General features: G+C 40.0%; 1 protein-coding gene and 2 non-coding genes across 4 annotated transcripts in view; all 3 read right to left on the bottom strand.

Moving 5' to 3' along the window:
* Window positions 1-22433, bottom strand: part of SF3B3 (splicing factor 3b subunit 3) — a 43730-nt gene that overhangs the window by 21135 nt on the left and 162 nt on the right. Inside the window, exons 1-10 of one of the 2 annotated variants that reach the window (XM_045890760.3) lie at window positions 22218-22374; window positions 18093-18231; window positions 16533-16859; window positions 15633-15805; window positions 14949-15090; window positions 12760-12872; window positions 9726-9863; window positions 8836-8939; window positions 4202-4367; window positions 1503-1598 (exon numbers count right to left, since the gene is read on the bottom strand). In XM_045890760.3, the coding sequence (XP_045746716.1) occupies window positions 1503-1598; window positions 4202-4367; window positions 8836-8939; window positions 9726-9863; window positions 12760-12872; window positions 14949-15090; window positions 15633-15805; window positions 16533-16859; window positions 18093-18162 (1329 nt within the window). In that variant the 5' untranslated portion in view covers window positions 18163-18231; window positions 22218-22374. Of the gene's footprint in view, window positions 1-1502; window positions 1599-4201; window positions 4368-8835; window positions 8940-9725; window positions 9864-12759; window positions 12873-14948; window positions 15091-15632; window positions 15806-16532; window positions 16860-18092; window positions 18232-22217; window positions 22375-22433 lie in introns of those variants that run through there. The other variant, XM_045890761.3, reaches the window with a different exon arrangement.
* LOC123856262 (small nucleolar RNA SNORD111) lies at window positions 10492-10583 on the bottom strand. Its single transcript, XR_006793678.1, has one exon. It is a non-coding gene; the product is annotated as a small nucleolar RNA SNORD111 (small nucleolar RNA).
* On the bottom strand, window positions 16152-16231 carry LOC123856261 (small nucleolar RNA SNORD111). Its single transcript, XR_006793677.1, has one exon. It is a non-coding gene; the product is annotated as a small nucleolar RNA SNORD111 (small nucleolar RNA).

Below are 22433 nucleotides of genomic sequence, written 5' to 3'. Positions count from 1 at the left end.
ATCTTCTGTTAATGCATGTATGCACTTTTGGTGGAGAATGTTAGCTTCTGTCAAATGCTGAATGGTATTTGATGAGCAATCAAAAACTGCTAGTCTAAATTGGGTTCAAGTCATTAAAAATTTACTAGCCTGGGTGCCTGAGTGGCTCAGTCGGTTAAGCGACTGCCTTCAGCTCAGGTCATGATCCCAGAGTACCAGGATCGAGTCCCACATCGGGCTCCCTGCTCAGCGGGGAGTCTGCTTCTCCCTCTGACCCTCCCCCCTTCTTGTGCGCTCTCTCTCTCTCTCTCAAATAAATAAAATTAAAAAAAAAAAATTTACTAGCCTGATGAGTGTTTTGACAGAGCCAAAAAATTTTCAAATTTCCTGAAACAGCAGTATTAATAGCTAGCATAAATTGAACAGCTATTGTATGCCAGACCTTGAGCTAAGTGCTTCTTCATATGCATTATCTCATTTAATTCACACAATCTTTAAAGCACGTACCATTACTGAGCTCATTTTATAGAAAAGAAGAAACTAAAGCTTAGTAACAGCTATTAAATGGTAGAGCCAGAATTCAAAACCAAGGTCAGTCATCTTGGCTATGTTCCAATAAAAATTTACAAAAACACGCAGTGGGTCACTCAGAGCTTATAGTCTGCCAACCCCCAACTCTAAAGCAAACTGCCATAGGAAGCTTTATTTTCTCTTAACAAAATCAACTCCAGGGAACTTGCTAAGAAAAGCATCAACCTTAGAACATATTAAGAGGATATGGGATTGGGCGCCTGGGTGGCTCAGTTGGTTGGGCGACTGCCTTCGGCTCGGGTCATGATCCTGGAGTCCCGGGATCGAGTCCCGCATCAGGCTCCCTGCTCGGCGGGGGGTCTGCTTCGTCCTCTGACCCTATCCCCTCTCATGTGTTCTCTCTCTCTCATTCTCTCTCTCTCAAATAAATAAATAAAATCTTTAAAAAAAAAAAAAGAGGATATGGGATTTGAGTGTCCATGTCACCTAAAAGATCCAGCAATAAAGGATTTATTAAATAAATTCTGATCCATCCACTATAGTGGAATATTGCAAAAACATTAAAAAGAATACAACTTAGGAACATAAACTTACATATATATATATATATAAAATATTTAAAAATATAGTATTAATATAGTTAAAAATACATAAATACCTAAACACTTTGATTACAGACCAAGACTAGAAGAAAATGGAATAAAATGCTCCGCGAAGACTTCCTCCATGTTTTAGCTGGTGAACCTGGAGCCAGTAGGGGTTATTTTCCCCTTCTCAACTCCATTTGCCAATTTTTAAAAATGTGTCTACTGTGCTAACATGTTAAAGATCAGGAAATTTAAACTTTGTTATGGAAAAAGAAGAGGAAGAAAACATTTTTTCTTTCATATAAACATTAAATATATCATTGATCTCATCAGAATAAAGCCATAAGCTGCTTTTTCAGTGATTCTCCCCAAACCCTGCAAATGATCTAAAAATGCCCAGCTTACCTCAAGTCCATGCCTTAGGACTCTCAGAGATGATCGGGGTCCCCTACCACAGGCCACATAGAGCTGTGGTGTGTCTTCATTGGCCAGATCAGCTATCTGAACAGAGAAAAAGGAAAAAAATGTCTACTTGTACCAAGTTTTCACAACTAAACCTGATTTTCTTGGGGGACGAAGTACTTTTTAGTTTAGTAAGCTTATATACTGGCTATAAGCCCTGGCTTCATTAAGGGGAAAAGCCCTCATGTTCCAAAAAGCAAACCAGTTTGAAGCAACAAGTTTTACTAACAAAAAAGATTTGCATCAGTTCTTCAGTTAGCAAAGTATTTTTTTACAGCTAGTAAAAAGAGTGTTATATAACCTTGAACTGAAATTTAGTATTTCCTTTCAACTAAAAGTATAAACTATAATATTACCAGTATCTGTGACTGTCACCAATAAAAATGACATTTATTCATATAACATTAAAACTTATATACTTCCACATTATTCCTCTCATCACTACTTCAAAGTTACATTCAATAGATCTGCTAGACTACACATTATCAAAGTTGCCTTATCTACAGATACTCCTATGACGTAACTAACCATTGGGTAACTATACCAGATTGTTCAGCCACCAGATGGGGAAGCCATGTGTTATGGTGTATCCCAGACATCTAGCTGCTTTCCAGTACATCTGTTGGTCAACATATAATGAGGCCAATCATTTGTACTGTAGTTTTGTCAAAGAGGTCAGTTCAAGGAAAATTCTTGACTGTCTATAAGGCAATACAGTTTACTGTAACATGGATAAATATTGTGTTGAATGCATACAGCCTTCACACTGATCTCTTTAAAAAAATTAACTCACCTATTTCAAATGCACCATCTTGTTATTTAAAGCCTTGATAAAGAAGCACATATATTACTTTTTCGTAACTTAAAAATATCTTGCTATCTTGGCTATTTTATGTTTATGACTACATGCATTTAAAAATATTCAGGGGCGCCTGGGTGGCTCAGTCATTGGGTGTCTGCCTTCGGTTCAGGTCATGATCCCAGGGTCCTGGGATCGAGCCCCACATCGGGCTCCCTGCTCCGCGGGAAGCCTGCTTCTCCCTCTCCCACTCCCCCTGCTTGTGTTCCCTCTCTCTGTCAAATAAATAAATAAAATCTTAAAAAAATAAAATGAAATGAAAATATTCAAAGACAAATCTTAAAAAAAAAAAAAAAAAAAGGCAGGGGGAGCGCCTGGGTGACTCAGTTAAGTGTCCAACTCCTGATTTAAGCACAGGTCATGATCTCAGGGTTACGAGACCAAGCCCCACATCAGGCTCCAAATTGCACGGAGTTTGCTTGAGAGTCTCTCTCTCCCCCTGCTCACATGTGCGTGTACACACGCAGACATGCGTTACTTTCTCTCTAAATAAATAAAATCTTTAAATATATACATATATATAAAAACATTATTCAGAGAAGAAATCCAGTTGCCTCACCAGACTAGTAAAGACATCTGGCACAAAAAAATGCTTAGCCCCACTACAGATACCAGAACTTTCTGTTAATTTTATCTTTTACCTACAAACTATTTACACAATTATTTCCTCAAATTCCAATGAAAGGGGGGGAATCACTAATAATCTATTGAGGAATTACTTAGTATTTTCTACTGCCTCAGGGCTAATCTTCTCAAAAAGAAAGAACAAAAGCAGTTCATTTCAAGAATGGTTAATTTTACCAGGAATAGTGCCTTAATCCTGACTTGTTTCCCCAGCACAAGGTAAACAAACCTCTCTCTATTAAAAGTGTGATCAACTAGACAGGGTAGGCTGGTGCCTAATGGTCACTCAAACCCCAGCAATCCAGGATACAAAGGCATGGCAAAATTCCTCCTACAATTGAGTGCCAGCAGCAGGGACACAGTCCCCATCCTGGGCCACCTTGGGTTCCTCCCTGAGGATATATTTTTAAAAAGTTGTTACTGATTGATCCCAAATGTCTCTGGAGTATTTTAAGAAATGAAGTGTTAAAATAAGATAGATATAAGTGTTCATCGACTACAAATATTCATAGACTCTTAACTGCTAAAAGGTCAATTTCACAACACTATGAAGTACATGAGCCTATTTACATAAAAAGAAAGGGGTGGGGCACCCGGCTGGCTCAGTGGTTTAAGCGTCAGACTCTTGATTTCAGCTCAGGTCGTGACCTCGGGATCGTGAGATCAAGCCCTGCATCAGGGCTCTGTGCTGGGCCTGGAGCCTGCTTGAAATTCTCTCTCTCCCTCTCCCCCCCACCCCCTCCACGCTCTCTCTTAAACACAGACACACACACACACACACACACACACGTGTACTGACAGATGCAAGGAAAATGCCTGGAAGCAAACACAGGAAGTTGTTAAATAGCAGCATCCTCAGTGGATAGAAAGTTGAAAATAAGACTGGGGGTAGGAATTTTACCATTCACCTTGTGTACAGTTTAGAATTTTTATACTGAACATGAGTTATAGAATTAAAAAAAAAGTCTAAGGATTTATGTAATGGTTTTTAGTTCCCCACTTTCCACCTTTACACTCTGGTGATTTCCACAGATATGCTGATGAATCTCATTCTTAGATTATATCTTAATTTAACTGCACTTAAAACTTTAAACTCGTTCAGATTCAAAAACATTTGGCTGGCACTGCTCATTGTGGAAGTGACTGGAAAGACCCACACCTGGCAAAACAAAATGGGAGACAGACTGTCCAATTCATCAACCAGCACAAGGTTTTTGAGTGGTCTTGGTTGGAAGAAGAACGTGTCTCCTTCTTCCAGAGGCATGGCAGATGAAAATTCAGGTTCTTCATCATCATCTCCAAGATGTGCAATTTGATATAAGTAACTAGGAGGAAGCACAGAAGAATTTAATTAAACACCTTCTGTCTAAAGATGATGTTTACCATAAACATAACACTCATAAAGCACTTTACAAAAATCTAATCAAAATTCTAACGTGCATTATTGAGTCAGCTTCTATACTTCAAAATCTGTTTATCTAAGTGGCGTTTTCTTTCTTAGAATAGAATGGGATGAAGAAATTAAGACTACTGAATTCAGGGGGCATCTGACTGGCTCAGTCAATACAGGATACAACTCCTGATCTTGGGGTTTTGAGTTTAAGCCCCACGTTGGGCACAGACTTTTTTTAAAAAAAAAAAAAAAGGACTACTAAATTCAGACTAGGTACAATGAAAGACCTTAGTACCACAGTGGTTAAAAGCACCTGGCTTGCACTAGAGTGCCCAGGTTTGAATCCCAGCTCTGCCCCTTAACTACCTCATATTATTAATCTCTCTGTGCCTCACTTGTATCAATTTATAAAAACGAGTAGTACCTTCCCATAGAATTCAATGAGTATGTAGAACAGGGCATGGAACAAGTAAGAGCAGTGCTTGTCAAATAAAATGAAATAAACGAAATCCCAAAAAAAATCCCATTTACACTTTAGGGAACTGGGTCACAGAGAATGTGTGAAATCTGTAAACTTGTGAAAGAAATTTGATCAGACACCTAAGTCCCTAAAATAAATGACATAAATGAAACGAAATCAGACACCTAAATCCCCTAAAATAAAATGACATGAACGAAATCCAAAGAAAATCTACAACCCCATTTCCTATTTTAACCAAAACCAAGTCTAACAGAAAACAGGAACTGTTGGTCACTTTGCAACAGCATGCAGATATTACAGTATCATTCCCCAAAACACTCCCCATGCAGATATTACAGTATCATTCCCGAAACCAAACCATAAACATATCAGAGGTAATAAGCAACAAAATCATCTTGTCCTTTTCCTGTCTGTCCTCTGGCTAATAATACTTAATGAAATGATTCAAAGGCAAGTCACCAAAAAAATAAGAGGTAAAGTAACTTTAAGAGTAGATAATCTAGAACAATCTACCATCATAAGCTGAGTATGCACTGAACTTTTGGGAAGAAGCTCAATTTAAAAAAGAAACACCAAATCACTGGTCATGTTTACCCTTTAAGTAATAGACCAGGACCTTTAATACAGAGCACTTTAAACATCATTAAGTGTAGCTTTTTAGAAGCAGGATAAAATGACTAAATCCATATCTGGAATACATAAGCTATTCAAGAAATATTTGCCAAATAAGCCTCAGCATTTAACACTTTTGGTAAACACATCAGATTCTATGCTAAATTATAAAAAAAGCAAACAGGATTATTATCCTTGAACAATGTACAAAAGCACTGAGAATATGATACACATACAAAAAATTAATTAGTATAAATTCCTTACTCTGGCAAGAGGTGTATACACAGATGAAGACCATCTGTCAAAAATACCTTCAGTGTCTACTAACTGCCTAATAACCAGAAGGATGCTAGGCTCACTACCTCCATCAGAGGGAAGGTCAGCTAAATCTTGGTAAAACAGTTTCTGTGACTATGGTGTTGTGCTTCAGAGCAGAATTTTGGAACCAGATGGTCTGGGACTTAGGTGTTTGATCAAATTTCTTTCACAAATTCTGCGACCCAGTTCCCTGAAGTGTACATGGGGTAAGGGCAGTCTCACTGGGAACGTTATGCATTGATATTATATTATTTGCAGTGCTTAGAACAGTGCTTGGAACAAAGGAAATACTAAATGCTAACTGGTTGTAAATACTAAATGCTATTTAGTAAATACTAAATGCAAATAGGTTGCTTTATGATTGAGTTAAAACCAACAGCACATGTTTCTGAGGGCCCAAATCAGCACTTTTTAAGTATTCCAGACTTTAGCTTCAGCAGCAATGGATAATTTCTCACAAGCTCAAACCCATCTCAGTCTGACAACTATCCACCTGTATACTGCAGTCTTTCTACTCTCTGCCCCTAGAGGTGATTTTCAAAATGGAAAGTTTTGGAAAATGAGTAAAAGAGCAAATAATAAAAATCACCCATAATCCCAGGGGTATCCCAGAATAGTCACATTAGCATTTCGTTCTATCTACTTCCAGTATTTTTACTTTCTAGTTTTTGTATGTAATTTTATTTTAGAGAACTGCATCATTCTATAAAAAAATTTTTCAAATAAGCTGTGTACCCTAAAATTTTTTTCATATCAGTATTTTTCACTCAAAATTTTTATTTATTATGGAAATTTTTAAACAGGTACATAAGAGAGAATAGAATAGTATAATTAATGAACCTATATGTGCCCATCACTCAGTTTCAACAAAGGTCAACCCATGGCCAGTCTTATTTATATCCCACTTCTCCAAAATAATATTAGTTTCTTGATATATTCAAATAGCTAGTTAGTATTCAAATTTCTCCATTGTCTCAATATTTTTATTACTTTTTAAAGATTTGAGAGAGTGTGCACGCACATAGGCGAGGGGGGCAGAGGGAGTGGGAGAGACCGTCTTTTCTTTTTTTTTTTTAAAGGTTTTATTTGAAACAGAGAGAGAGAGCTAGAGAGAGCTAGAGAGCAAGAGAGAGTACAAGCAGGGGAGAGGGAGCCCAATGAGGAACTCGATCCCAGGACCCTGGGATCATGAGCTCAGCCAAAGGCAGACATTCAACCGACTGAGCCACCCAGGCACCCGGGAGAGAGAGTCTTAAAGCAGACTCCGCACTGTGTGTGCATCCCGGTGCAGGGCTTGATCTCACCACCTTGAGATCATGACCTGAGCCGAAACCAACAGTCAGATGCTTAACCAACTGTGTCATGTCCATCTCAATATTTTTAAAGTAGATTTGTTTAGATCAGGATCTAACAAGACCCATACATTGCATTTAGTATATGGAAAACATTTTTAGTGACTGCATATTTTATGGCCATACCCCATATTGATGGATATTAAGGTTGTACTTTTGCTATCACAAATTGTACTGTAGTGAATATTGTTGTTGTGAATATCTTTGTGTGTTGGCCAAATGCAGCCATAGTTTAAATTCATAAGTGCAGGATGAAATTTTGATAGTCAGTGAGGATGAGTAAAAGGCATGTCTAAGAAAGGAAAAAGAGTTGGAGAAAGGCTGAAATGGGATAGAATTCTAGAATCCTAGACACACCTTCATTTTAGTAAGGAAACAGCATTAGTTAAGTGGCTGCACAGACTTTAGCAGATACTGGCAAGACCTGAACTAAAAATAAAAGGCAGGACCAAGTCTCTAATTTGGAGACTTAGATATTGGTCTTAAATTCAAGGCTAGACTTCAGACTTTATCCACTTGGTAATAAAAAGTCATCAAAGATTGTAAGGGAAAAGACTTCATCAAGGTTGTGTCTTGGTTGCTTAATGAGATGACTCTAGAAAGGCCAAGTTTTACAGGAAAAACAATGAAATGTAGTAAGAAAACTAGTGAACTAGTTTAGACTATCACCACAAAAAAAGGGATACACAAGTAAAAAAAGAACTTATTAGCACTCAAATGAAAGTGGTTTTTTGTCCACAAAAATTGAGATGTTACACTCAAGTTGCTAGAACCAGCCCATTAGGGCGCCTGGGTGGCTCAGTTGGTTAAGCGACTGCCTTTGGCTCGGGTCATGATCCTGGAGTCCCGGGATCGAGTCCCGCATCGGGCTCTCTGCTCGGCAGGAAGTCTGCTTCTCCCTCTGACCCTCCCCCCCTCATGTGCTCTCTCTCATTCTCTCTCTCTCAAATAAATAAAATCTTTAAAAAAAAGAAAGAAAGAAAGAAGTGAGTCCCAAGGGCGCCTGGGCGGCTCAGTCGGTTGAGCGACTGCCTTCGGCTCAGGTCATGATCCTGGAGTCCCGGGATCGAGTCCCGCATCGGGCTCCCTGCTCGGCAGGGAGCCTGCTTCTCCCTCTGACCCTCCCCCCTCTCGTGTGCTCTCTGTCTCTCTCATTCTCTCTGTCTCAAATAAATAAATAAATAAATAAAATCTTTAAAAAAAAAAAAAAAAAAGAACCAGCCCATTAGCCGTAATAGAAATACTGAGGTTGGGAAGGTTAGTGATGTGGCTGTGGGTATTGACGAGCTTCAACTTTAGATTTGTACAAGTGAAGTATTGGTAGAACGTTTAAGTAGTTCCATAAATATTCAATAAAATGTCTAGCAAAAAGCTCAGAAAAGATCACTTCTGGGTAAAAGAAGAGAAAAAAAAAAAGATCACTTCTGAAGCTACTTTTGCAGCTACCTGAAGATACTGATTAAAGCCACTGAAGGAGGGTAAATAACCAAGAAAAACAATGTAAGGGCAAGGAGGGCAAAACTTTTGAAGAAACTAGAACATTCTCTTGGAAAGCTCTGTGGCCCTGGAGCCACATCTCCCTCCTGCCAACTTTTATAGTAACGAGGGTGAACTGGGGTAATAAAAGGATTACTCACTGGTTTCCAAATTCTGATGCTACAAAAAGGAAGCCTGTTTTAAGCACACACATGGCAGCAGCAACAGGCACAGTATCAAAATACTTGAGCCGGATCTCAGTAACCTGGAAGGGGGGGAAAAAAAAGATTCTACCATGTAGGCAAGTGAAGCTAGGCCACAGAAGGTAGCCCAGTATTTTAAGATAGCAGAAACAGAATAGCAAATAAAATATCGTCCTTATTATCTAAACCCGGGGTGAGCAAACTAAGGCCCAAGACCAGCCTATCTGTTTACATACTTCCTACAGCTGCTTCTGTGACACAACGACAGAGTTGTATAGTTGACACAGAGATTATATGGCCCATAAAAGCTGAAAATGTTTACTACCGGGCCTTTCCAAAAAAATTTGCCAACTCCTGAGCTAAACAGGTATCTAAAAAATTGCTCAGTTGTTCAGAGCTCCTCCATAGGATGAAAACAGTAACAGATCATGGGTATTACCAGTTTTCAGCAGAATCAAGAGTTTTTTATTATTACTCACTAGAAGTGGAATTACTCAGTCTCATACATGAGACTCACACCAGAAATCTCTCAACCAAAGAAAACCTACATTCATATATCAGTTGCAAATTTTAAAAGCTGTAACACCTTAGAGAACCACTTTTTAAGATATTATTTCCATTTTATTAACTCGTAAAGTATTAATTGTCCTATCTCAGAGTAGTTTTAATGAGAAGATGGTTTATAAAACCAGTTTGTAAACCTTAAATGTACACATAAATATCAGTCTTTGAAATAAGATTATTTAAATATATCCAAACTAGAATACCACAGGACATTTTATCAAACCAGACTGAACCTAACAAAAGTGTTTTTTCATTTTTTCCCTCTCCATCCATGGTCTGCTTACCATATCTTCATCTGTCTCCAAAGTGATCTTGAAGATATCGCCCTGCTCAGTTTGGGCCAAAAAGAAGAACATCGATTTGGTCTTATGGGTGGCAGAGCAAACAAAAATCATTCCTCTTTCAGGGTCATCCAGGTCATTCTAGCAAAGTCAAATACAGAACCGACAACTCAGAAATGAGTACTTATTTAGGGAATGTAGCACCTTACCAACAGGGATCATACAGGTCACCCACCCAAGGCCTAGAGGTACCTTCAGTCTCTATATATAAGGTTTGACCCAGAGCAGCCTGTCAACCAAAAAATAAAATGCAATAGCCAAAAATTCTTGTCTACTATAAATGTGACAAAGCCTGTGTATAAAAAACAGCCACAGGGTGCCTGTGTGGTTCAGTTGGTTAAGTGTCTGCCTTCGGCTCAGGTCATGATCTCAGGGTCCTGGGATCAAGCCCCATGTCAGGCTCTCTGCTCAGCGGGAAGCCAGCTTCTCCCTCTCCCTCTGCCTGCCACTCTGCCTGTGTGCGCGCTCTCTCAAATAAATAGACTCTAAAAAAAAAAAAAGGAGCGCCTGGGTGGCTCAGTCGGTTAAGCGTCTGCGTTAGGCTCAGGTCATGATCCCAGGGTCCTGGGATTGAGCCCCCCATCGGGCTCCCTGCTCAGCAGGGAGCCTGCTTCTCCCTCTCCTCCCAGCTCGTTTCTCTCTAGGTATCTCTGTCTCACTGTCTCTCAAGTAAATAAATAAATAAACAAAAAGCCACAATTTCACTCTACATTCTGATCCAATGAGTAAGAAAAACACTTTCTCCAGAGAAAAATGTCAAAGAAAAGATATGAAATTTAAAAGAGTCATCATTTCAGACTATAAATAAAAGTCTTACATATCCATGACACTATCATCCAAACTATCCTTCATTAGCCTTGTTCCACATCACCTTCCTTAACTCCTACAAGGCAGCTCCTGAACTATGATTTTCGGTTTGTTTTTTTTTTACATTTCCAACGTTTTGTATTTCTCCCACTGACTTAGCTCTTTGAGGGCAAAACATGTTTTATACTTTTTTGTAGTCCCAAAGCCAAGTACAAGCTACAGCTCCTGTAGCTCCTGCAGCTCCCTCCTGCTTGTGTGTGCACGCTCTCTCTCTCCCCCCACCCCTGACAAAGTCTTTAAGAAAAAAAAAAGAAAGAAAGAAAACCCAAATGCAGTAAAACATTAAATTGGCGAATCTTCTTTCTGTAGGTAAAAGGCAAACAGGAATTCGTCAATCAATGTCTGACGAACCAAAGTGAATTACTTCCCACCCCTTACCAAGAATTTCACTTGATAGATTTCTTCTGATTTTCTAAAATTTATGGAATCTTACCCAGATATCATATTATTAGCTCAACTAAGTAAGACCTAAAAGGTTCAACCCCAGGACCTATAAATTAATATTAAAAATATATAAAACGAGGGGTGAAAGAAGAGACTGAGAAAGCAGGGATGAAACAAGATTAGCTGAAACTGGATATACAGTTCATTATATTCTACTTTGCATGTGCTTAATAATTTCCACAGTAAACTGTTAAGATTAAAGTCAATAAAACACCATTTTCGGGGCGCCTGGGTGGCTCAGTCGTTAAGCGTCTGCCTTCGGCTCAGGTCATGATCCCAGGGTCCTGGGATCGAGCTCCGCATCGGGCTCCCTGCTCCGTGGGAGGCCTGCTTCTCCCTCTGCCCACTCCCCCTGCTTGCGTTCCCTCTCTGGCTGTGTCTCTCTCTCTGTCAAATAAATAAATAAATAAAATCTTAAAAAAAAACCCACCATTTTCAACCACCAATGTAGTAACTGAACTGAGGGGAAAAGCACTATGTGAAAAGATGTTAGGGAAAAGAATATTTACCAACTCAAAATTCACCCCATCTGCTTCCACACCAATTACAAAAAGGAAAAGGTACCTTCACAATTAAGAAGCACAGGCAGTAAACAATTTAACATCACCAAAGAGACAAACCAACATTCTGTGCCCCTAATGTGATAGAGTGGGAAATGTCACCCCTTATGTAACGATTCTAACAAAAATATTAACATGGATATAATCATATGGAAAAATATGATGGGACAAACTCCAAGAAAATTAGCCTAGACTTTGAAAAAAAAGTCAATAAAAGACCAAAAGTAAACAAAGGTGAGACAAAATATTCTAAAGGGCAGTAAAAGATAAAAGGGAACTTTTGGGGACAATGAGAGAACTGGTATATGAACTGTACATAAGATAACTATTACACAAAACAGTACATTTCTTGGGCATGATATTGGTAGTGTGGTTATATAGGAGGAAAATTTCTTTTCAGCAGCTACATCTTATGAGATTCTTAGAGTGTCACGATAACTGCAACATATTTTCAAAAGGTTTGTCTAATAGATATATCATAAGAAAAAACACCCAAGGGACACCTGGGTGGCTTAGTCAGTTAAGCGTCTGCCTTCGGCTCAGGTCAGGATCCCAGGGTCCTGGGATCGAGTCCCGCATCGGGCTCCTTGCTCAGCGGGGAGCCTGCTTCTCCCTCTGTCTGCAGCTCCCCTCTGCTTGTGTGCGCTCTCGCTCTCTCTCTCTCCCCACCCCTGACAAAGTCTTTAAAAAAGAAAACCCAAATGCAGTAAAACATTAAATTGGTGAATCTTCTTTCTGTATGTAAAAGGCAAAGAGGAATTCATTGTTCTATTCTTTAAAATTTCCTGTATGTTGGAATGGGGGAAGAAAAGACAAACAATGGAAAACAATATATCTCCAATAAATATGTCTGGCTTCTTCAAACTAGAAACTTGCAGGAATTTCAAACTGATCGTCCACAGATTCTTCTGAAATGTAAACTGTTTTTTAATTCCCTTTCTCAAAGAATTTGTTTCGCTTTCACTAAAATACCAGCTTTATTAAACCCAACATTTACAAAGAAACTAAAACCTCACAGCAAATAAACTAAGAGACTACACTGTAATTACAAAAAATAAATTAACTTCACAAACACCAGTATCTTTTCTTATGGCAAAGATTTTTACCCGTCTCCTGGGAATTGGACAGCGGATATCCGGTTGGTCACCAAAGTTCTTGTAGGTGATATAGTTTTCAGAGCAGATTAATACTCCACTTGGACCATCTGACCCTCCGGGAACTATCAGAAAAAAACAGAACTTAGCAATGATTTAACATAACCATGAATTACAATTTAGCTTTTAATTCCTTCTCTCCTTCAGCATAATTTGGATGAAGGTGTAAGTGCCTGAGACTGAAAAACATTCAAAGTGTTTCTTTTCCCTGATACTACCATAAGACAAGGATGGAATGCAGTTTGGGTAGCCTTAGCCTGTCCAGATATCTGGTAATGCATCTAAAATTTTTAGCTCCGAGCCCAAAACTCAGTTCTCATCTTTAGCCCTATAACCCAACTGCATACTAGACGCTCTTACATGGATATTCCACAAGCAGCTTAAAAGTACGTTGTATTCATAAACAAACTCAAGTTCCTCCCCAAATCTGTTCCACCTCCTGAGTCCTCCATCTCAGAGAATACCACGGCCAACCAATAGACCAAATCAGAAATTGGGTGTCACTCTTTAATTCTCTCTCTCTCCCCTCATAGCTCCATTGATTCTACCTTCTTAGCAGTGCTCGTGCTGCTTATCTCTTGGGTTTGTGAAACAGCTTCCTAATCTGGCTTATAGTCTTATCCTCCATTCAATTAGCCAAAATGTAAGCATGTTTCTAAAATGTTCATCTTTAACAGGTTATTATTCCCCTGCTTAAAATCCTTCAATCACAACAAAAAATAAATAAAATAAAATCCTTCAGAAGCTACCTCCCCACCACAGCCCTTTAGTTGTACCCCAGCCCTTTTAGTTCTATCGATCCAATCACAATGAGCTTCTAGTTCTTTGAATAAACCACGTTTTCTTTGCATGTGGGCCTTTGTGCATCTCGTTCTCCTTATCCACAAAAGAAACCCCTTCCTCCACCCCCCTCATACATAACTAACTAGTCCTTAGGTCTCAGCATAGAGCTCTTCTCCAGAAAGATTTCTCTAACATATTCCTTTTCTTTCTCTGGGTTAGAGACCTCGCCTCATGACGATTTTCTAATTGTAAACATCTCTGAACGCCTACAAAAATCTTACTTAGCTATGATGCATTTAAAGCAGACTCCAATTTCTTAAAATTTTAGGTTTTGGTATTTATAACCATAACCAACATATAGATTTTTGTTACTAACCTTCCCCAGTTTCGATACTTAGGTTACACCAGGCTCATCAAGTGGTACAATTGCTTTTATATTTTTCCTATCTCTGCAGAAATTTAAGATCCCTGAAAATCCTGGACCTTAAATCTTTGGGGGGGGATTTTTGACTACGGTTCCGATTTCTTTAATGGATGCTGGTCTATTCAGGTTCTTAATTTCTTAAAGCGTCAATTTGGGGAACTGTTTTCAAAAATATTTATATTTTGCCCAAGTTTTCAAATTCATTTCATCTTTTCAAAGAATTGGGTTTTAATTTTTTTAATGCCAGTGAAAGCCTATCTACAGTAAAAAATATCAGAGCACCTAACAGTAGTCAATATTCCAAGCTGAGTGCTCTCCCATCCTTTCTTCTCTGCCCCCATTAGAAGAGTCAACCACTGCATGAACTTTTTTAACTTCGCCAAACCATAGACAAGGTACTTAGATTTACTACAAATGAATTAGAGTTTCCAAACTCTATTTTTTTTTTTTAAAGATTTTATTTATTTATTTGAGACAGAGAGAATTAGAGACAGAGAGCACATGAGAGGGGGGAGGGTCAGAGGCAGAAGCAGGCTCCCTGCCGAGCAGGGAGCCCGATGCGGGACTCGATCCAGGTACTCCAGGATCATGACCTGAGCCGAAGGCAGTCGCTTAACCAACTGAGCCACCCAGGCGCCCGTTTCCAAACTCTATTAAGTAAACTCTCCTAGGTTTGCGTATAAAATGGGCCAAGCAAAAAGGTACAGAATAGCTCTGAGAAAAAAGTACCTGTAGGGGCACCTGGGTGGATCAGTCAGTTAAGCCTCTGCCTTTAGCTCAGGTCATGATCCTGGGGTCCTGGGATCAAGCCCCACGTTGGGCTCCGTGCTCAGTGGGGAGTCTGCTTCTCCCACTCTCTCTCCCCACTCACCACCCCTGCTCTTGCTCTCCCCCCCTCCCTCAAATGAATAAAATCTTAAAAGAAAAAAAGTACCTGTAATAAGAAAGTTGCCATGTTCCTCCAAAGGTTCACTGTATTTTCGGACCACATGATTTAAACCAAGGTCTAACTCATAGAAGGTAAGAGTCTGCTGGGTATTAGCTGCTGCTTCCCCTGTTGGATCATTGTCTGCTTCCTACAGAGAAGGACATTGGCACAAACACGGTATCAGGACCCCTCCATCTTACAAATGGGGAAGCAAAGGTCCCCAACAGTTTACCAAAGCTCACACTACTAGGTAATGGCAGAGCTGGAACAAGAACCTTGGTCTCCTATTTCTGGGACCAGGGTTCCCTCTACTGAAAACTAATGCCTTCCATTCAAGGCAAAGAATGGTATGCCCCATCCTTCACCACCTCCCTGCAAAAAAAGTCCCACATACAGTTTTACCTCCTTTTTCAGACAGCTCTTCCCCCAAAATGCCCTGTCTTTATAGGGAGATTGCTCAAATCAGGGTAAGGTGCTATTATATAGTTAGTTAAGCTGTGAAACATTCCAAAGAATCTTAGTAAGACATTTGGAAAACAGAAAAGATTTGTGAGCAGGAGAGCTGTAAGACATACACAAAGAAGGAAATAATGAGGAAAGCACTGAGGTGAATGAAAGAAACCATCGTGGGGGGGGGGGAGAAGAAGGGAGAGAGAGGAAGAGAGGAAAAAGTCAGTAAGCCCCCATTACCTCATAATCCATTTCCAGACAAGCAAACATTGGATTTTCAAATCCCACATCTACTCCGACCACATGATATACTAAAGTGTTCGCTTTGTGGGCCTCTAGGGGAGATGAAATGGTAAGCCGGGCTGCAGCATCTCTGTTCAAGATATATACCAACTTCTGTTTTTCAATGGCACCTATAGATAAAGGAGACAAAACAAATAAAATTTCCAGAAAATGAAAAGAAGGGCTTATAGAACAGCCAGACTCACATCACAATTGTTTCTTTAATATCATTAATAGCCAGCATTAACTCTACAAGTGATTAACTTAGGATTTTGCTCTTAGTAAAATAGTCAACAGAATTTTACTCCCCTCCTTTCTAATAGGGATCTTAATATCCCACTAACTCTTCAAAACTTCTTAGCGTGTCCTAGATTTAATGATACTGGGAAACAAAACGATAATTCATAAAATTGCCAGCTTTATTCTCTGAATTAAATCTAATGATTTTGTGACTTGTCAGAAAGAGTTGCCTTCTGGAGGCCTGATCAGATACACAGAATTTTCTTCAAGAAATTTATCAGAGAAGAGACATGAATGTGAATCATCACTTCAGGCTGATGAAAGCAATCATATTCACTGCCTAATTATGTACAATCATCTCATTGTGGGCTTTTTGCTACACAAGTAGAAATGGGAAAAACACCTAATCCAACCTGACAGGAAACAGAAAAGGTGTGTTAAGACTATTCCCATTGTTTTAAAAGGAAAAGCAACTTTAAACCATGGCATTAATCCAAATATGATCCAAACTTTACCCAGGTAAGGAACTTACTGGCACACTGCCAAGAGCACAGCACTGTTACCCTAAATTGAGAATCTTTAGTCTCGGAGGTACACTTAATAGAGCAAGTCACTTACTAATCATAACAGCTCGCCCTTTGGGATCCACAGCTAAGAACTGGCCTGGAACAATGCGGCGGCATCCACTCTTGCCAAAGGTTTCTTGGTGAATTTTCTCAAACATATTTTTAGAGGGCTGGTATTCCAAGATAACAATCCGACCCGAGTCACTGCCAACCACAATGTAGTCTTTGGTACCACCCGTCAGCCTAAAGGCCATGAGTGACCGGATAACACCAAATACTTCCACAGTGAGAAGAGTGTGTACTTTGCCAGTGTTGGGGTCAGGGCGAAGCAGCTCCAGTATCTTCCCACGGGAAACAACAATTTCCTGCTGTTTAGTTCCTAGATCACCAGAACAATAAAGATCACGAACAATCAGAACTAGTCCAAAAAGTAACCTGGATGGATCAAAATACCACTCAAGATAAATACAATTAGGTTGGGTGTTCAATACTTTAAGTTTTTTTATTCTATTTCATTCCTAGAATTGATATTTAACAGAAGTGGTAGCAATGAAAAACTTTTTTAAAATGGTCACATGGGGCACCTGGGTGGCTCAGTAGTTTAGCATCTGCCTTTGGCTCAGGTCATGATCCCACGGTCAGGATCCCTGCTCAGCCGGAGTCTGCTTCTCCCTCTCTAGGCCCCTCCTCCTGCTTGTGTGCACGCACGTGCACTCTCTCTCTAACAAAATCTTAAAAAAAAAGCTCAACATAGCTACTTTTTAAAAACCTTTTTATTTTTCTAAAATTTGCCATCAATCTGCATAATTGGGAGTTGTCTACAAATGGTTATTAACATATGATGTTTAGCTTCATAAAGTTAAGTACTTCCAAAGGCTCTTTCTAGCTCATCTTGAATGCTATTATACTAGAAAATCATTATTAACTTTTCGTGCAGTTTGATGGATTATCTCAAACAACTTCTAAAGCTGCTATCTAACAGATACCATTTATTTCTAAACTGAGTCCTGGGAGAGTTCACTTGCTTTCATAACCATTAAGGATTAAGCCTCTGCCTTATCAAATCAAAACGCATTTTAACAGACAATTTGCTCCCATCTCTCCCTGCCTGCTATATAATTCCACTTGGATGTGTTGTCATCAATTTTTAAATGAATGTTTAAAATAACTAAACTCCTTCCCAAATTCCCTCTCTAGTCCCAACTAACCTGCTATCAATGTTACTGCCATTTTCTCCACTGCCCAGGCTCATATTCTTCTCTATCTGTCCCCACTTTCCTACTACAGGTCTTCACTATCTAATGCCTAAACGCCTTCCTCGCCTATCGGATATCCCACTCCTATCCACCCCAATCCATTCTCATTTGCTGATGGCCACCATTTATCGGGCCACCTTACTTCCCAAAGGTCCTCTCGGGGTCAGATAAGACCAAGTACTTCAAATGGCTTTGGAGAATGTAAAGCGTTATATAAGTGATGTTGTCTAATGATTTAGAAAATTTTTTTCTATTATTTCAGGGAAAAAGTTTGAATCTGATAAAGGAATTTGAGGCATTAAATTAGTTAATCTAGAAAATGTTAAACTCGGAAAGATAGTAACTGGAAATCTTACCAGAAAAGTTGCCATGAATGGCAAAGCTGATGCCTGTGGCTCGCTGCAATGTCAGGTTGTATAGGAACATGATGGCAGCAACACTGAGATACTCACAACTCCACAGTCAGGCCTCAGTTATCACGAGACAAAACAAGCTCTAAGAGCACATAAAAGCAGAAAAATATCAGCTGGAAAACTTACTTTACAGACATTTCTGTATAGGAACTTCTGGCTGAAGGCAGAACCCATACAGTAAGGCTTATTGATGAACAACGTATTTATAACTAGAGAGCATTCTATATGCCATGAACTATGCTGTATACTTTGCCTCTAATCCCTCAAGAAACCTATAAATAACTCATTATACTAATTATATAGATGAAGAAATCGAGGTTGAGAAATTAAATCACCTGCCTGAGATCAATAACAAGTGGTAAAAACACTGGGATCTGTCTGTACCATTAACACAGTTTGCCTTTACTGTCACAGAAACTAAGCAGCTCTACACGTACTTGTATTTGCACAGGCTATACACATACACAGTTCAGAATTCTTTAAAAGCACAGCAAAAAGCTCCTTCCATCCATTCCCTAGCCATCCAGTTCTCTTCCCTGGGGGAATCAGTTTTACTAAGTTATATTATGTCCTTCCAGATAGTTGCTGCACATACAAGCAAAGATACGTTAATACTAGATATTCTCCCCTTTTTAACTAATGGGTACTATATATTATACACTCACTCACATTATCCTGCAACTTACTTTTCATTACTTTACCTTGAAGATAGCAATAAACAAAGGGCTTTCTCATTTATTTTCATTTTCCAGCCACGGAGTATTCCACTGAATTGGGTATATAAGGATTCATTTAGCCAGTACCCTATTGATTAACATTTAAGTTTCCAATCTCTTGCTCTTATGAGTACTGCTGCAAAGAAAACCCCTCCTACTGGGGCACCTGGATGGCTCAGTTGGAGGAGTGTGGAACTCTTGATCTTGGGGTCCTGAGTTCAAGTCCCACATGGGATGTAGAGATTATTTAAGTAAAAAAAAACTTTAATTTTTAACATGGGGCTTGAACTCATGACCCTGAGATTAAGATCTGAGCTGACATCAAGAATCAAACACTTAACCACCTGAGCCACCCAGGTGCCCCAACAAAAACTTAAATAAAAAGAGAGAAAAGAAAACCCCTCCTACATAGGCCATTTATACATGTAAGACTATATCTTTAAAAGCAATCCCTAGAAGGATGCCTGGGTGGCTCAGTCAGTTAAGCATCTGCCTTCCACTCAGGTCATGATCCCAGGGTCCTGGGATTGAGTCCTGCATCGGGCTCCCTGCTCACCAGGGAGCCTTCTTCTCCCTCTTCCTGTGCTTGCTTGCTTGCTCTTGCTCTCTCTCTCTGACAAATAAATAAAATCTTTAAAAAAATTAATCCTTAGAAATGAAATTGTTGGATTGAGGGATTCATACATTAGTAATTTTGACACATATTGCCAGAGTACATTTCAAAGAAACTCTACCATCTATATCCCCAGAAATGCATGAGTCCCTATTTCCCCACAACCAGAACTTTGCTAATCTAACAGATAAAACTTGGTAACTTAAGCGTAGTTTCCATTTGTTTCTCTTATCTAGCTCAATATTTAACAATTAGAATTTAAAATTTAAATCTACTCACCATAAAAAATGAAAACTCAATTCCTACCATTTCAGGAGGACTCTCTAAAGAAGTATAGTCACATAAAGGATTCTTTTCATTAAATAAGACTGAAAACTGCAAACTGATGTTCCTTTACCATAAAATTACCCAGAACTACAACTTTACAATTACTGCCAGAAAAGTTTTTTCAATTATTTAGAAATCTTGAAAAATCCAAAGTAACCACTGTGTAATTAACACAAAAATGTGATTTTGTTAAATGAGAAAAGAGAATTATGAGTAAATGACCTCATAAATAATAGTTACCCAGCTTTTGCCCAGGCCAGAAATGGTTAAAAGAGGAAAAGATCGAACCCTCCACTCTGGAAACGGGTCCCAAGAGATATAAATTTTCCTTCTTGAAACTAAGGAACAGGGCGCCTGGGTGGCTCAGTCGTTGAGCGTCTGCCTTCGGCTCAGGTCATGTTCCCAGGGTCCTGGGATCGAGTCCCACATCGGGCTCCCTCCTCGGGGGGAGGCCTGCTTCTCCCTCTCCCCCTCCCGCTGCTTGTGTTCCTGCTCTCGCTATCTCTGTCTCTGTCAAATAAATAAATAAAATCTTTAAAAAAAAAAAAAAAAGAAACTAAGGAACATCTTTATCCTAAGATGGGAGGGAAGAAGGAAAATCTCTGAGGTGAAAAAAGAAGGGAGTGGGGAAATGACCTACAAAAAGAAAAATAGAGAAAATGCACTGACAGAGACACAGACATACACTCACATCCCCAGAAGGGCTTATACATTGTGCAAGTTCCAGGGAAAGCTGTTCTCAGCTTAAAGTCTGAGGAAAAAGAAGCAAAGAATATGTTCTAATTGCTTTCAATTGAAAAGTAGTAATGTGGGGGGCGCCTGGGTGGCTCAGTTGGTTAAGCGAGTGCCTTCGGCTCAGGTCATGATCCTGGAGTCACAAGATGGAGTCCCACATCAGGCTCCCTGCTCAGCGGGGAGTCTGCTTCTCCCTCTGACCCTCCCCCCTCTCATGTGCTCTCTCTCTCATTCTCTCTCTCTCAAATAAATAAATAAAATCTTTAAAAAAAAATTAAAAAAAGAAAAGTAGTAATGTGGGGCGCCTGAGTGGCTCAGTCGGTTAAGCGTTTGCCTTCAGCTCAGGTCATGATCCCAGGACCCTGGGACGGAGCTCCACCCACATCCGGCTCTCTGCTCAGTGGAGAGCCTGCTTCTCCCTCTGCCTGCCACTCTGCCTATCTGTGCGCTCTCTCTCTCTGTCAAATAAATAAATAAAATCTTAAAAAAAAAAAAAAGGTAGTGACGTGATCAACTACAATTAAAACAAAAAAGAAAGAAAAAATAAGAGTGAATGTGATTCTCCAACAAAAGTAAATTTATTCTATTGCATCTTGCTGTGGCTATAAAATGTCCAACAATTTCAAAACTGCAGTTATCAACAACAAATCTTATAATGAAACCCTATCACGTCAATATGATCAATGTTACAGGACTGACTACGCTATTAAAAAAAAAAAAGGAGGGCGCCTGAGTGGCTCAGTTGGTTGAGCGACTGCCTTCGGCTCAGGTCATGGTCCCGGGGTCCTGGGATCGAGTCCCGCCTCGGGCTCCCTGCTCGGCAGGGAGTCTGCTTCTCCCTCTCCCACTCCCCCTGCTTGTGTTCCCTCTCTCGCTGTGTCTCTCTCTGTCAAATAAATAAATAAAATCTTAAAAAAAAAAAAAGGAAACCACAGGCCACGTCAGAAGCCCTGAAAAGTCCCCCAGCCTACTCTTCATTCTTTGTAACTCCTGAAGAAGTCCGTCTACTTTCCAGTACCTTTATAACTGACGGCATCCATTACAGATCAGTCCAAAACTATAAGACTTACATACCAGGAACCACCAACGGCCAAAACTTGGTAAATTGTGTGATTCCCCTACTCCTACCTGTCTGTGATCACTACAAATTGCTGCCTCAATCCCTTCTCCTCGTGCCAAAGGAACATCATCGCATTCAAACTTCGCAAAGTCTTCAAAACAGATACTACTGTCCCCCACTTTACAAACGATAAACTGAAAATCAGTGAAGGAAACAGTTGCCCAAGTACCAAAACACGAATTCAAAAGAGAGGGTCTTGGCACCAAAAACTGTTTCCGTTATTTACGCTTTCAACACGCTGGGTCTTCCCACCTTACAGTTGGTGTGTCCTTTACGTCCATCCCGCCCCTTGTCTCACCCACCCCTGGACCTAAAAGCTGGGCAATTTCTGTAAGTCTGATTCTGATCCAGGCTTCGTTCCCACCTTGGAGACGGAAGTGGGAGCCGACTCCTGGCAGCCGTTCTCGTACCCAAGCATTCCCCTCCACCGCCTCCCTTGCCCCGACCTTACGGGCCTAGGCTGCCTCAAAGACCCCGGCCAAAGGCTCGGCCAACCCTCCTACATGACCGCTCTCTGCCTCCCCGGGCCCTGGAAAATTGGGAGGCTGCTTCTTTACCCTGCAGCAGGAAGGATGGCGTAGATATCCGACAGATGCGGAGTTCCTTCAAGGCCTAAGCCGCCGCCCGCTTCAACCCGCCGGCGTCCGCCATTAGCTCTTAAGGCAGGGACCTTCCGGCGGGCGCGCGACGTATAAAAAGTCCCCAACCGGCGCCTGAAGAATATGTATCTAATTTTTTTAATGCTTCTGTCTTTCTTCGACACCACACAGAAC

The sequence above is a fragment of the Mirounga angustirostris genome, unplaced genomic scaffold (assembly GCF_029215605.1).
Source record: "Mirounga angustirostris isolate CCGP_5_RB_7025 unplaced genomic scaffold, mMirAng1.0.hap1 SCAF_16, whole genome shotgun sequence".
Taxonomy (NCBI): Eukaryota; Metazoa; Chordata; class Mammalia; order Carnivora; family Phocidae; genus Mirounga; species Mirounga angustirostris.
The sequence above is the reverse complement of the archived record's forward strand: the minus strand, read 5'-3'. Positions and strand labels throughout refer to the sequence as shown.